This window comes from Drosophila kikkawai, chromosome 2R, assembly GCF_030179895.1.
Source record: "Drosophila kikkawai strain 14028-0561.14 chromosome 2R, DkikHiC1v2, whole genome shotgun sequence".
Lineage (NCBI taxonomy): Eukaryota > Metazoa > Arthropoda > Insecta > Diptera > Drosophilidae > Drosophila > Drosophila kikkawai.
The window spans coordinates 7,874,580-7,889,848 of NC_091729.1; the positions used below are offsets into that span (position 1 = coordinate 7,874,580).

At 39.4% G+C, this 15,269-nt stretch overlaps 4 protein-coding genes across 8 annotated transcripts; 2 read left to right on the forward strand and 2 right to left on the reverse strand.

The window, feature by feature from the left end:
* The first annotated feature begins 309 nt into the window (after positions 1 to 309).
* LOC108077442 (ciliary rootlet coiled-coil protein 2) lies at positions 310 to 8,898 on the forward strand. 4 transcript variants are annotated; one of them, XM_017170761.2, is made up of 7 exons: positions 310 to 445; positions 511 to 941; positions 5,097 to 5,228; positions 5,345 to 5,772; positions 5,841 to 5,913; positions 7,061 to 8,302; positions 8,398 to 8,898. In XM_017170761.2, the coding sequence occupies exons 2-7, from the start codon at positions 513 to 515 to the stop codon at positions 8,527 to 8,529; spliced, it is 2,436 nt and encodes an 811-aa protein (XP_017026250.1). In that variant the 5' UTR covers positions 310 to 445; positions 511 to 512; the 3' UTR covers positions 8,530 to 8,898. The 4 variants fall into 4 exon arrangements, with proteins under 4 accessions (XP_017026250.1, XP_070140126.1, XP_070140127.1 ...); XM_070284025.1 differs by lacking the exon at positions 310 to 445 and having other exon boundaries at positions 504 to 941; XM_070284026.1 differs by lacking the exons at positions 310 to 445; positions 511 to 941 and adding an exon at positions 1,104 to 1,209.
* A 1,157-nt stretch (positions 8,899 to 10,055) lies between these two features.
* Positions 10,056 to 10,560, reverse strand: Vm34Ca (Vitelline membrane 34Ca). The gene has a single exon (XM_017170656.2). It carries the CDS (start codon positions 10,500 to 10,502, stop codon positions 10,140 to 10,142), a length of 363 nt encoding a protein of 120 aa, XP_017026145.1. The 5' UTR covers positions 10,503 to 10,560; the 3' UTR covers positions 10,056 to 10,139.
* A 2,012-nt stretch (positions 10,561 to 12,572) lies between these two features.
* Positions 12,573 to 13,662, forward strand: Flad2 (Flavin adenine dinucleotide synthetase 2; the record flags this gene model as incomplete). The annotated part of the gene is given in 2 exon segments (XM_017170620.2): positions 12,573 to 12,931; positions 12,933 to 13,662. Coding segments are annotated over 2 exon segments (825 nt in total), but the record flags the coding sequence as incomplete, so codon positions are not given.
* A 223-nt stretch (positions 13,663 to 13,885) lies between these two features.
* Positions 13,886 to 14,716, reverse strand: LOC108077377 (uncharacterized). Of its 2 annotated transcripts, none has more exons than XM_070284273.1 (2): positions 14,558 to 14,716; positions 13,886 to 14,496 (listed from the first exon to the last, which is right to left on the reverse strand). In XM_070284273.1, exons 1-2 carry the CDS (start codon positions 14,656 to 14,658, stop codon positions 13,941 to 13,943), a joined length of 657 nt encoding a protein of 218 aa, XP_070140374.1. In that variant the 5' UTR covers positions 14,659 to 14,716; the 3' UTR covers positions 13,886 to 13,940. The 2 variants fall into 2 exon arrangements, with proteins under 2 accessions (XP_070140374.1, XP_017026160.2); XM_017170671.3 differs by having other exon boundaries at positions 13,886 to 14,499; positions 14,558 to 14,676.
* Between the last annotated feature and the right edge of the window lie 553 nt (positions 14,717 to 15,269).

The following is a 15,269-nucleotide window of genomic DNA, read 5'->3' on the forward strand; positions in this document are numbered from 1 at the left end:
CTATAGTTCCGATAAAAATTAAGTTTCAATTTTATTGTTTGTTCAGTGCTTTCTAAGAGATCAAATCAAAAATGAGCTTCTCCTGTAAAATTTGACCTTTCAACATACGATACATTCGCGGAAATGCGTCGATATATAAAAACATAAAACAAAACGGAGAATGTGAATATATGTTTCAGTGGAAACGCATCATCACATTGTATGTAAAAGGGTAATATTTTATAGTGGCGGAACTTTATCAATAGTTCACTGAAACCTTAAAAATCGATAGTTTCAATACAAATAGTTTAAAACATCGATAATTACTATCGGAATGGTCGACCCAGCTCTACTTCCAGCTCTAGAACGCGGAAAACATTCAACTCAAAATAATACGATTAAAAGTTGCGCATTTATTCTGATGGCGTTAGGTATCTGAAAAAAGAAACTGTTGCAAGCCGAAATGGTGAGTGTCCAGCCAATGCCAAAGGATCCTATAATCTTCAACCTCTGGTACTATCTCTCTTCCAGCTATGGACCTGCAACAGTTCCTTACACTGGAGCGTCAGCAACTGCAGAAGGATCGGGAGCGGTTGGCCATCGAAAAACCGCAAACATGCCCCGCAGCTCTCCTCATGCAAGCCGCCGACTTCAAAGTGCAATGTCGCAGGACACAGGAGTCCAATGAACCCGTCGCTGTGTCTCCTTCCTTGGCAACCGGCGGCCATCACGAAGAACTTCTTGTGGACTTGGACTTAGGAAGTCTGGAACGGGTGGATGGGGAAGATGGCGGGCAGGCCGTGTCAGACGTCAGCCCATCTAAATCTACCAAGGAATTGGCGAATCAGCGCCAGCTGCTTGTCGGCAGCGCTCGTCAGTACAAGTCGCCAAATGTGTCGCTGCGGCGCAATTTGGAAAGCGGGCGGCCGCTAAGTGAGAACCGCTTGCCAATCCGTCGGTCGGTGAGTACTAACATATGTATGTATGTACATGTGTACATACGTTGGAGCTTTAAAATGTGCGTTACGTTGCGCTTCATTGGCGCACCGTATCGCCAATTTCTCAGGCCATAAATGTGCAAAATTCGTTATTCTACGCCTCATTGAGCTAATTTTTTTTGTCTTTAACCATTTCCAAAAGACTTAAGTCTTTATGTCTTAAAATCTTTGCCTCAGTTGAACCAAAGATTTCGTTGAGTTATTTTCCCTAGAGGTTGCCGTGCGCCTTTGGGTAAGTCCCATTCCCAGTGAAATGGAATTTTAAAAATTATAAAAAAAAAAATTATAAAAACTGTTGCTGAAATAGTTTTTAATGCTACTTTCCTATTTAATACATTCATATGTCTATTTTTATCGGTAAAAGTCGTACATCTTTATTAGTGTAACTATAAAAACCAATGTTCTTTTACGCGCCTAAAAAATGCAAAAAACACTAGTCTGTTTTGTTTTGTTTCCCCCAGGATGTCAAATCCTTTTAACAACAAACTCTAGTGTTTCTCTTTAAAATGTATGTTTTGGCGGCACCTTTGTGTGAAAATGTTAGTATTCAAAATTATAAATTAATTTGAATTTTTCCATGTTTTGTTTTAATTTTAAAGTAAATTAGTAAAATAATAAAATTAACATTTTTTTATATATTACCTTATCTTAACACCTTGCAAATCTGAAACATTCTGAATAGATTAAATTATTTTAAAATAAATAAATTCAAATTATTCTGCAACAATAATTTTAGCTGGTTATACTTTTTTATGTCTAATATATATTGAATATATTCAAGAGCTGATCCTGATAAATTTTTGAGTGTGTAATAGTAAAAGGATTGGTCACTTTTCAAAATCATCGAAATATTAAAATTAATCATGCAATTAATAAAGCATTTTGATTTATACGGTTGTAAATATTATGTGTATTTATACAAAATCGATTTATTGTAAATATGATTTGAAATTCTTTTTCGGATAGCTAAAGCGACTTTAGCGTTGAGGGCGAATTTTTTTCCTTTTTAATTCAAAATTATTAAATACTGAAAGAAATTGTCCTGCTTTCCACTGAAGTAAATTTTTTAAATATTAATTTTACGGTTACAAATAGGAACAATAAATAACTGGCGTGATCCAAGTTGAAAAATAAGAAAAATAATAAAATCAAGAACATGCGATCTTTATCGGTTATTTGAAATTAAACTTAGAGTCCTAACTGCAATCAAAGTTACCTACCATAGTAAGAAATGACACATAATCGTATCGAAATTCAAACATTAACTATCATTTAATTTTTTTCAAAAAATTTAATTTAATAGTAGAAATATTTTGTGAAAAAGGGCAGTCAGCTTTTATTATTTTCTTGCATTCTTTTGTTTTCACTTTTTAATATTTGAATTATGCATTCGGTTGCATACTTACTAATAATTAATTTGTTGTTCTATGTACTTGCCATGCTGCCAGAGATATTGTCACCCGACTTCTGAAGCTTCGCTCGGCGGCCAAATTAGTCCGGGATTTTAATTATTTACATTCTGGCTTTTGAAATTCCGTGTTTTGTTGCGTTTTCGTAGTGTTGTGGCCTCGATTCCTTCCGCTATCAATGTTGCATGGCTCATTGTAGCCACTGTACTCGCTGTTGTTGGGTGCTGGCTATTGTTACCGTAGTTAGTACATTCCGTGCTCCAGTTAGCATTCTGCCGGCTCTGCTGTGAACGCGCGAGCCATTCGTTTAATGAAATTGCTGGCAGCGCTCTCAGTTGTAATTTGAAGCTCGTTTGTTGCGCTTGCTTTTGTTTGGGCCTGAACTTGAATTTACTTTGCTATACTCTAAATCCCTCAACCCATCTCATGTATATGAGGTAAGCGGAATGTAGAGTGCCGGGGCGTGTCCCTGATTGCCAGCAAATCAAAACCAACCAACGGAACAAAATGAACAAGGCACATTCTAATTAACTTAAATCAAAAATCAAATGACGTAAACCAAATATTGAATGATTTCTAGAAATACATATCTATTATCCCTCTTCGTTGAATACATATTTTAATTTTTTATAAATGAATGTGTGTGTGTGCAAGTGTTAGGCTCGCCCAAATGTCAACAACGCACATCAATTTTTAATGAAATAGTTCAGTTATAGTCAACCCTTGGCAACCAAATTGTATTTGTATTTTTTCATACCAACTTACAACCATAATACTTACTTTTACCAACGAGAAGCGGTTCAAATACTTTCGATTGAGGTCCGTTGTCCCTGTGTTTCATTTCGCCCTGCTGCCCTTGAACTTATACTGATGCGTAGCGACAACAAAGGCGTCCATTCCCGTTCAGCTTTCACACGTCGCATTTTCATTAATTTTCGCACATTTAGTACCTACATATGTATGTAAAACCTAACAGGCACTTAGTTAACCCAATTTCGATGTAACACGCAACACAATTCGATGAATGGGCCTAGTAAACAGCACCACAGAAATGGCTCGAAAATGTACAGTGGTGCGCTTAGATAGGATGTATAGAATAAATATTTCGAAAGGTTTCTATGTTTAAACCGTGGTCTGTCGATATATTTGTCGATATTCTGTATCGGATAAAAAAAATTCAATTATATTTCTTGGTAACATCGATAGGAATTTTGAAATATATTTTTTGATAATTTAGAAATCGATGTATCAAGGATTACGATATTTTGTTGACGGTATGCAGAGCGATATATTTGTTGATATATGTATGTAGGTATCATAACGGACTTTTTCTGTCGATACACATAAAGATGGGGTCTTTGTATCGATTGAAATCTGACAATATAAAAAATGATCAATGACAACGAAATGTTATATAGAAGACATGCATATAAGAGTGTTTCTCCTAGTATCCGTACAATTGTCAAATAGCCATAGATCTTAAAATCTTGATCTTGATCGGTTAGCTTTGTTTTCATTTCACTGGGTTTTCAGCAGAAACTTGCCTAATTTTTTCGCCCAATCCATAGTTTTATCAAAAGAAGGACTAATTCCCTGATTATCCACTGTACTTAGCCGGACTATCGGATAAACTACTTTAATAAAGCTCACAGCAGACTTGCCACATTTCCCCCACCTGAGATGAGCTGCGTGACCATATAGCTAAGCTTCCTCCTCATTAACTTTCCCGTTTTATTTGCAGTCTTTATTTTGATAGTTTCCTTGACCTGAATTGCTGGAATGTTATGGCTTTTTTAACATTCGTTGTAAGACTATTATTAATCTTCTTTCACAATCTCTCGGTTAATTGCACCTAATTAGGAAGGGCTCAAAGAGCTACTCGAATGTCCTCACACCTCGATCTCGGCACTCACACTCACCTTAAGTTATGAAAACGTTAAGACGTACTTTAATTAAGGTGCACATCATCATTGCTAATATAGAGTGAAGCGTAATGCATGCAGGCAACGTCCCCGTATGGCAGAACAGCTGGGCCTTGTTGATAAATTGGCGTGGCAAAACGTCTCAGCCCAATGCTGAAGGCGCCTGCTAACTTCAGGAACGGTCCTCGTCCTTTATATTATTATTTGTTACCCCTTTATTGAAGAGAGGCATATAAAACGGGAGGCAAATTGGAGTACACTTGAAATATATTACATAATGGAAAGGGCCCTGAAAGTTTTACGAGTCCATTCAGGATGTAGATATCACAATTTGTATTTGAATTATTAAAATCTATATTACTTTCTTCGATTTTATATAATTTACTCTTCAGTACTGGGCATGGCCTCAGTCGAGCTCTTGATCCCTGACATTTGTGTGGATTTGTATATAATTTTGTTGATGCCATCGGTGCACGCGATTTGCGACGTCGCGTCGACGGCATACAAAATTATGTGCAAAAATGGCAGTAGGCATTGTGGAGTGTTTGGCGGAGCAGCTCCTGCTTCTGCTTCTGCTTGTGTAGCTCGAAGTGCTGGTGCTGCTGACCCCAAAAAGCTTATGGATAATTTGTTGCCCTCACCTCAACGCTTATATGTAAAAATGTATACGAGCTTCTTGATGGTGGTTAGTAGTGTCGCCGAGCGGAACACGAGAGCTGGAAAAAGAAGGAGCGCGATAAGGAATATATAATAAATATGTATATACAACAACTCTCTTTCGCACGCAGGATGATATGGAGCAATGGGTTACGGACACATTTTACTCCTACTTTCCCGGCTTTAACAATGAAAATCAGAAGCGGCAAACTTATTTGCGTGAGCGACAGCGCGAGAACCAGCAGAACTTTCTCAAGCACCAGGCAAGTGTCCGGAGATTACCATAAAAATATTTATTCCAATTATGTGCTAGGCACTGGCATGCGCTTAGCAGTGTGAAATTTATGAGCTGACAAATAACTGTTTGCTTTTGTTCTAGATGCTCCATCCGCCAGTCACAAACAGGCACCAACGACAGGGTCACGTAAAGAACACATCACAGCCAGCTCCTGCCCCTGCCCCGGAGAAACCCCGCTCCTCCAGCCAATCTAGCACAAGCATCTCCAACCAGAGCACAACTGATAAGACTGACCTAGAGTTAATTGTAAATAGTAATCCCAACTATGTGCCGCCTAAGATTCGGCCTGGCACAACACGTCAAAAGCTGCTCCAGGATCTGGGCCATGTGGAACTTTCCAATATTGTAACTGGGGATGGCATTATGGAACGAAATCTGCGTAGTGCTGAGCTGGAAACAGCTCGAAAAAAGGATTACCAGCGCGATCTGATGCAGCAGATTGACGATAAGCGTCGTTCCATCGAGCTCTTAAGGGAAAAGGAGCGTCGCCAAGAGGAGGCCTTGACGAGGTATAACCTTTGTTGAACACAGCCAATTCATTATTTATACATAATTAATATAATATATTCAATTCTAGACGGTTGGAAGCACAACTCAAGACAATAAAGCTGGAGGAGCAGCTGGAAAGGGAGCGTCTGCGGGCTGAAAAGGTAAAGTCAACAGCTGTAATTTTTTTTTTATGGTTTTTTTGTTTTATTTATCTCTTTCGTCAATTTTAATGCTTGATATCTTGAGAATATTGTGTCCAAGTTTTACATCGATCATATGAGAATTGAAGAAGTAATGCAGAGTTTAAAGAAGGTCGTTTGGTATTCCATGTATGAAACATTTTAAAGCGCTCTCCTGAAAAATGACATTTTGTAAATGGCTGTAAACGATAATTCAAAATGTACTGGACAAATCGGTTTGAAATTTGGAACATAACTTATTTAACAAATTCTTCAGGTACTCATGTCGAGCTTTTTTAATTTGAAATTTTATTATTGTTTTTATTAAACAAATTAACTTAAGTTTTTGGTCAAAAAGCAAGGTTTTGACTTTTCATATTGGATGTTTTTGTGGACAGTTAGGATTTACAACGTAAGCCACCTTTTGTTGAGTTGACTCAGGAGATTCCCTATTACTCGTAGATCTTTAAATATTTATTAATACAAAAATTAAAACAAAAATTGTTCAAATGTTGTGTTATTATGTGGTATTTAATTCATTAAGCTAACTTTAGCCGTTTCGCCACAACATTTTTTGAAAAGTGAGCAGTTTTGCACTTGTTTCTTGTTATTAATTGTAATGTAATAATAATAATAATTAAACAAAGACCAATATAGCAAGAAGATGAACGATATTCTTGCGTTTTATGCGAATAGCGACAGTCGCCGACTATCCTCAAGTATTCTAGATCTCTACGCACTTTTTACGCTCCCAAATTGCTTGCTTATGGCAAATTAGGTATAACGGGCAATGCATCTTAGTGATTATCCATTGCAAAGCCCAGAAATAATATCAGCTATCGGTGGAAGCGGGAATTAAATCGAATATGAACCTTGGGTTTTTTTATATAACTAGATATTGATTACACGCCAAAAACTGCGACAAGCCTTAATAGCTATTGATTTGAATTACTATAACACGACCCATACTTGCTGTCAACATAAAAACCGTTCGGCAGCGAAAGTGTAATGTAATTGATAGGACTATTTCGGTCTTTAACTATTACCCGAGTAATGAAAGATAATTGCAAATGTGCTGGGGCCAAGTAATTGTGTTAATCTTTTATACATTCGCTCACTGTACTCACAGGCTCGCTTTGACTCGGAACAGAACCGCTTGATGCGCGAACAGTTGCTGACCAAACTGGAACAGGATGCCCAGCTGCTGCAGGACAAGGGAAAAGGAACCAACAATCTAGCCGAAACAAGCAACAGCGCCAACAAAGTGTATAAATACTTCAGTAACTCGGCACACCACGAGTACAGGCGTGGCCAGCCCCTGCCCGCGGCCGTTGATCTCGAGTTTGAAGTGCCGCAAATGGCTAAGATCGAACGCGAGTGCTTCCATTTGTGCGAGAAGATCTGCCCCCTTTGCGACGAGCCGCTGAAGAACTACGAGAGCTGTTGCCTGCGGTGTCAACGAAAGCTTGCGCTAAAGCTGAAGCAAAGTGAACCGAACCGCAGGAATGGCACGAAAGAAGAAAAGCCGGCCGAAGGCGGCTCCGAGGAGGCCAAGCACCAGAGAGATGATAGCGAGGATGACGATCCCAACGAGCACAATTGCCAGAGCAGCTATGCCTTGGTGTGCCACAAGTGCGAGCGCTTGTACGCCATGTGCGGCGATTGCTTGGCCAAAAGCGATGTCTGCCGCGCGTGTCAGCGAGAGCGGAATGTCTGCATGAACTGTCGTCGAAATCTGTGCTCCTTTTGCCTGGAAGAAATCGCCTGCGGCAGGGACACGGAACGCACGCATATCAACGAAAAAAAGGAAAGCCACAGGGCGGAGCCTTCGTCGGACAATGCCTTTGAAGTCCTGGAATTAAACTATTCGGTGCCGCCAGCTAAGGACTCGACCGATGCATTCTCGCCTCCGTACTCCATTAATATCGCACGCAATTCGATTTTCCACGACGACCACAAGGACACGCCATTCAAGGCAAATATCATTGATCAGCTTCCGGCAGCAGCCTCGGGCAGTGCCAACACCAGCTTTGAAATGGACAGTGCCGACGAGCAATCCATGGAGCGAGTGCGCCGCCAAACGGATCAGCGCTTGTCCCGCTACCTTCGGAACTATGGCGATCTTGCCACCAAGCAGCAGCAGAAGCAGCCGGAGTTGCAACGGAGCAAGAGCGACTCGCGCCACCGGGGCACGCAGACCACGCCACAGTCGTTAGCCAGAAGGGATGTGGTACTGCGAGAGGCGGCGGGCCACAATTTGTCAATGCCGTTGCTGCGCGAGATGCCAAAAATGACGCGGCAGGAAACGACGTTGGCCCCATTAGCAGAGAACGGGCAACGAAAGATGGACAACCTTAAAAAGCGCTGGGAGGTACGTAATAGACTTGTATACCCCAAGGGGTTGTATGAAGTCAGATGCGACCTGGAGATGAGCTAAGATTTAAGTTTATTTTTATCTTTTCACAGGTACCCGCCGTGCAAAAGTTCACCGTTTCTACTTCATCGCCGAAAATCCTAACCCAGGTGGGAGCCATCCGAAAACAATTGCAGGCTGCGAGATTCTTTGATGATGCAATCGTTGATCCGGACGATTATTGAAACTCAACGACAGGTTTTACTGAAAATTGCAAAGAATGTTTGTTCAACCTTCGGAATTTCAAAAAAGTTTACATCCATGCAAAAACGAATTTAATTCTCTCCGAAGTCTTCTTCATTTGACTCGAATTTGGTTTTGTAAGAAACCTTAAATTGAGTTATAGCTTTACACTAAGCTAATTCCTAGTGCTTCTCCTTTATTTCATAAGCCTTAAAAGTTTGTTAACGTTTCAATTCTATTTTCTTTATGGATATATTAAGAAAGGAAAGTGTTAAGTGAAAAATTATTAAGACAAACTTGCCTCTACATTTCATTAAGTTTCTAAACCTTTAAATAAATACCAACAATCTGTTTGGAAACTCGTTTATAAATCTTAGTTGTTCTCGTAATTTGGTCCACTTATTCAGGGGATTGGATTATTGGATAAAAATAACATATTTAGAGGATGAGAAAACCTTTACCTGAGGTCAAATGGGATAGTGGTCAAAATTGGTTTTGAAAAAGCCGGTAAAATGGAGCAACAATGTGTCGGTTTTCTAAAATGCTCTTCACAGCTACTTGTCGTGATAAGCTCAGGAAGCTTAACTGGTTGCTTAGACCAACGAACAAGTTCATCCTTGCCAACCAAATGTTGCTGTTTAAAACAATTGTTGTGCCCTCGATGACAGCTGCATCAAATTGTCGGGCATGGCGTCAGACTCTAATGCCATAAAAGTCCAAAGAGTCTAAAACCGAGCGCTGCATATGATTGCGAATGCACCTTGGAATATTAGAAACAATGCCCTGGAAAGTGACCTCCACATTCCCACATCAGGAAGCAGATCAACCGGCACTCGAGTCGGTATAACAAACGCCTCGCAGCTTACACCAATCGACTAGCAGCTTCATTGGCCATCATCTGGACAAGAGGAGTCCTCAAAGGAGTAACCTAGTGGTGTTATTGTTCCCTGTTATAAAAATTTATTAATTCCATTCTGTTATTTATCCATGTTATATTGTTCGTCGTCATACTCAACGTTTTACAGCCATTTAGTTGGTAGATCAACTTTAATACAATTTTATTTGTTATGCTACAAAAAACAACTAAAAATGAAACGGCTCTCTGGAGATTACAAACACAAACCCTGTGTATTGGCCGGATATCTTGTCTACATCATGTCTACGGTGGTGGTCGTTGTCTCTTCTCTTAATTTAATTTATTATGTACCTAACACTGCTTCTTCGAAAGTACACAACTTGTAACCCAATCTGGTTTCGCCAGGTTTTTTATTTTTATTGATTATGTATTTTATTTACTTATAAATGGATAATTATATGACCAGTTTGGTAGTAACTTGGATGCTTATAGTCATTAAAGATTCTTAAGCTTTACGCGATGACCTTCAATATGATTAAGTCGTCATCGTCATCATCGTCGTTAAAATAACGGTATTATTGGGAGTTATAATTTAACATTAAATTGCGTAAATAATGCGGATCTCTCCTACTCATTAACCCAAAACCCACCCGAAAACGAAAATCAACCAAGTTGTATGCTTTAACATAAATTATATTTTTGTAGATCATTGCAAGTGTCGTGTCGATCGGTCGAAATGTGGTTCCATGGATATGTTTACCACTGGTGGGCGTAGACGGGGGCGTACTGTGAGTAGGCGCCGGCGGATCCGTAGCTCGGAGCTGGAGCACTGCAAGGGACTGGGGCCAGGTTGGGCTGGCAGCTGAAGAGGTAGTTCTTGGGGCAAGGCGGGGCCGGGATGGAGACCGGAGCGGGGGCGGAGTAGGTAGCAGGAGCGGCAGAGTAAGCAGCTGGAGCTGGGGCGGAGTAGGCTGCAGGAGCGGGGGCAGAGTAAGATGCTGGTGCGGCAGGCTTGGCGTAGCCACCTCCGTAGGATGAGCCGAGCATCTTGTCGTCCTTGTCGGCGGCAACGACGGCCAGCAGGCAGGCGACGGTGGCGATGATAGCGATGCACTTCATGTTGAGGTGAGGTTGTTGATTTGTTAGACTGACTAAAGAACAGACTGCGTTGTCTCTGGCTTCGGCTCACCGGCTTTATATACTCAGAAGCACTGCAGCCAAAACTGTCGAGCAAGCACTGACCAAGTTTTCGGTCTCGAAGTCAATGTGTAGGGGGCTTTTTTGCATGGCCAACATAAATGGAAAAGACCAAACCGTTCTTCTACTATTTTTTAGGCCACTGAACTTGTTGAGTAAACGATTTGTCGTTGGCCGAATCTTTAAAAAGAAATTGCAAATTGATAAAAAAGAAAACGGAAACCAGTTTTCACTTAACTTTATTAAAAAGAGAACTTATTTAGATGTATGTATGTAATAACAAATCCGAGACTTTATTAGCCTTAGGAAGATAAATATTACATGCATAATTTACTCTATTATATAAAAAGGTAATCCGTTTAAAAATTCAATGTATTTAAAAACATGCCTGCAATGCTTCGATTTATTTCGGACATAATTAATTTAATTTAATTTATTGGTGAATATGTTATATTCCTAACGCTACAAGTTAAAAAATTGGTTCTTTAAATTTGAATATCTTTCTTAAAACTAAACAAGCTTGTAATACTGTATTTCTTATTCTAACAATTTGCATATCATTATTTTAACATTCAACATTTTATTTATTTATGCCTGGTTTATATTTTCATTCTTTTATGGCTTTTACATTTTAAGGTAGTACATTTCACAAGCGAATAGTGTGAAAAAGAAAATGAAATCGAGAAGATGAAAGCTTATGACGAAAATGAATTAAATTATTGGTTCTTGCTGATGTTACGAACTTTAATTTTTTAAAGAGATAACTGGGTTCTCTGGTATATATTACCTTATACAAAAGAATTAGATTTCTGGTATTGCTCCAAGTTTTAAAGTTAAGACCGTATATGCTATTGGCCATTACCGTAATGGGTTCACCTCGTTTAACATTGAATATGTAACTTGCAATGTTGTTAAAGATAAGGCAGCATCACAGCTCCCGAATATTTCGATCTCATAACTTAGGGAAGGTATGAGGTACTCCTTTGTTATCATAAGCCGCATTTCTGTCGATAGGTACTTCAGCATCTATTTCAGTAAATACTCTTTTCTAACTTTAATCATATATGTACATACATATATACCATATAAGTGGTTTTTACAAATTCTAAATAATTGAAGTATGGGTTCTGTTTGCTTGTACTGAACCTGAAAATAAAAGTTAAATTCTAAAGAGAGCTTTGCCGTTTAACGATAAGTCTAATTTTTCGGATATTCGTCTGTTGCCATATGGACAAACTACTTGTACACGAGCAACGTTTGTACGCATTCAAACTGAAATAAAGCATGTGGCAAGACTTAAGAATTAATTAATTGATATTTAATTAATTTTAATAATATTGAAACTTAAACCTTTTGGTTAGCGCTATAATTAGTGCTATGATCGATTTTGGATAACGGTTCGTTTTCAGGATAATTACAAAAATGTGAGGCATTCGTGCCCGACCTAATATAATTCACATTTTCAAAAAACTTTTGAATTCTGGGAAATGAAATATTTTAATGAAATTAATTTGACTGTATTGTGCATAGTTTAATCTTCATTATGTATTTGGTTTCACTTAAAATTATGAAGTAGTGTTTTTTAAATTCAATTTTAATCTCTATCGGACGCGGCAATTTTTCCCTACGTTTGATGTTGGTTACTTTAGGTAAATTAGAAAAACATATAAGTATTTTATTTCTATTCCTGCATTCTTCGAGTTATGTAAGGAAAGCCAAAGCATAATGCCTCTGCTTTAGAAGTTGTTATCATAGCAAAACATGACATTTTTTATCACGTTTTTCACCAAAATAATGGAATATATTTTAGAGTATTCTAGATTCTGTAAATGTTGATCAATTAGAACACTTTTTAATATGAATTTTAAAGCAGCTTTTTAAATAGTAAAAGACTACGAAGAACAAGTCAAATTACACACTTTTTCAAAATATTTAGTTTTCAATGTTAAATTGTCATATGGTTGAAATTTGTGTTAAGCTTGTTAAAATTAATTCCGCCGCGCGTTTATCGCTCTGCGTGCGTCGGCATCACATAAAATATCGAGTCTTCATATTTCACCGGCAACAGACTTCGTGGACAAGACCAAGCCAAGTCTGAGTTTGCGGGACAAAGTGGATCGCTCCAGAGAGTTGATAAAACGCGCAATGACCCTGTATAGGCCCAATGAGCGACTGCTATGCTTCAATGGGGGCAAGGACTGCACGGTGTTGTTAGATATGGTGGCCAAAGTAAAGCCTCCTTTAGGGACGCTGCGGGCTGTGTACATTAAGCCCGCGGATCCCTTTGAAGAGTTGGAACGGTTTATCGATAACTGTGCCCAGCGGTATGGACTGAAGTTGCATCGACTCGAGAGTAATGAGGCTGGCCTTTGAGCAGTTAGTGCGAGAGGATCCCCATGTGCAAACCGTGTTCCTCGGTTGCCGGCGCACTGATCCCGGCTGCGGGATGTTTCCCGAGAAGCTGCCCTGCGACAACGGCCGGCCGCCGCTCATGCGTATCTTCCCGCTGCTCGAGTGGACCTATCACGATATCTGGAACTACTTGCGGGTTAACGTTCTGCCGTACTGATGCCTTTACGATCATGGCTATACATCTCTGGGGGATCGTTGCTCAACAGACTTAAATTCCAGTCTGCTAACCTATGACAAGAAGCAGGACAAGCTGGTCTATCGGACCCCAGCAAGGAACGGGCCAGTAGGGATACTGGGTGCGGTCATGGTCAGGAGGCTGTTGGAGAGTCCAAGTAACAAGCAGCCCCTGGTCGTTGAGCTCAAGCCAAAAGTGTTTGCTTGCATTGCTCTTGACATGTTTATTTAAATTCATTTTTTGCGTTCCACTCAATGTAAGCCAACGTGGAGCAGCAAGTGTCAGCTAACTAGGTTCTTGGGCAAGACCCCATTCGGCTGTTCCACATCTCCAGACAAATTGGCAACCTAAGCAGCCCAGTTCAACCTTTTGTTTTGTTTGAGTATAAGAGAAGTTTTTGGGTGGAGGCTTGGCTTGGAAAGCTTTTTCGAAACAAGAGCTAAGGAGGAGCTTTCACCAATAAAGCTTTTTAAAAACTATAGTTTTCCTTTTAAATATGCTTATTTATTATAAATATAAAATTATTTGTCTGTAATTCAACATATAAATCTTTCCAACTGTTTACCTAAAATTAATTTCAGGTCGTATCTTATGCATTTTCAAACAGGTTATTTAAGGAAAATTTTCCAATTTTAACCCTTCCAAATTTGTTGAAAACAGCAACTTTTATATACAAACAAAAGAAGGAGCTATTGAAGTTACTATATATTTTTGAATGTTCCATTTATTTACCTAAAATGCAATACAATTTTTCAGAACTAAAAAAGCATAATTCAATGATGAACCACAGACTCAGTAGATGGCTTAAGACCTTTAACGAAATACACAAAGCCATCCCCACTCTTGAGTTCGCCTTCGATAGGAGTTGGTTGTGTGGAAGTGGTAGTTCTCTCATCCCCCACCAACAACAAATGATCTCGTCTATCGCACACTTTTCTTGGCACCTGCTCCTTATGTTCAAGTTCGTTGCCATTTCGTTCTGAGTGTGCTTCCAGCGAGGGGTACTCTAAGAGATCTCGGTAGGTTTGCCAGAGATTCTGATCCTCGGAGCGGTCCAGCCAGTTAAGCAAGTCTTGAATGGTCTTATCGTGCCGGTGGGCCAACTGCTCATCAAAGGGCGGATGCTTACGAGTGGCGAACTGGGCCCGGTAAGCTGAGTTGTTTGCCTTGGGAGTGAGGCTAACACGATACCAGTGCTGATCTTTTGGGTCCTCACCCAAGAGGGAGTACTCGAAGACCGGAGTGGCCGAGGTTGTTCTATCCGTCTGCAGTCCGGGGTATTTAATGGTGGTCATATTGCCGTTATTGCCTGCCGATAGTGGTCCCAGTCTACTGAATATTGTGAACTGTGACATTTTAATGCTCAAAGCCTGTTAGTTGAAATATTTACCCCAATTGGCTGTATCTGGGCATGGCAGATCCACCGCTCGCCATCACCAGACATAAGATGAGAATAATATCCATATGGGGGGGTGTGTTCCACATTTCCATTTTCGCTGAGTGCGACAACTTTTTCAACTTCACTGGGTTATATAGTGCACCGATAGTTCATGCTTTCGCATCGAGATTCTTTTCAATCGCTGGGGCTTCAGGTTCGCTGTAAAAACTGCCGTGTAAATGAAGCTATAATTGCTTTGAGTCGCCAAACGGAAGTACTCAGATATCTAATGCTCGCGATAGAACGTCACGTTTATGGTTCACTTGCCAATCTTTTAGAAAGCGTGAAATTAGACATGGTAATATTGTAATATATTGATACAATAAGCAAATAAATACTTAGGCGTTAAACTGATAGACATGCACATATGTACATATATAGGTAAATTTTAATGGAATGGCCATTGGTTTTCTAGATATTTTTGAGAAAAAGAAACCACAAATTTGTATACAGTTATATATTATATATTATTGTTTATTAAGGGGGGACATCTGAGTAACTGGCAAAAAAAAGCCCATTTTCTAGAATTTTTTTTAGCCAAATGAAAAAGCCAATCGAAAAATTTTAAAGTAGGTTTGATATTGTTAGATGTGAACTACAAAATATTTTTTAATAAATCGAAAACAAAATGGCGGCTGTGCAGCATGTCTTCGTAGGCCCTATT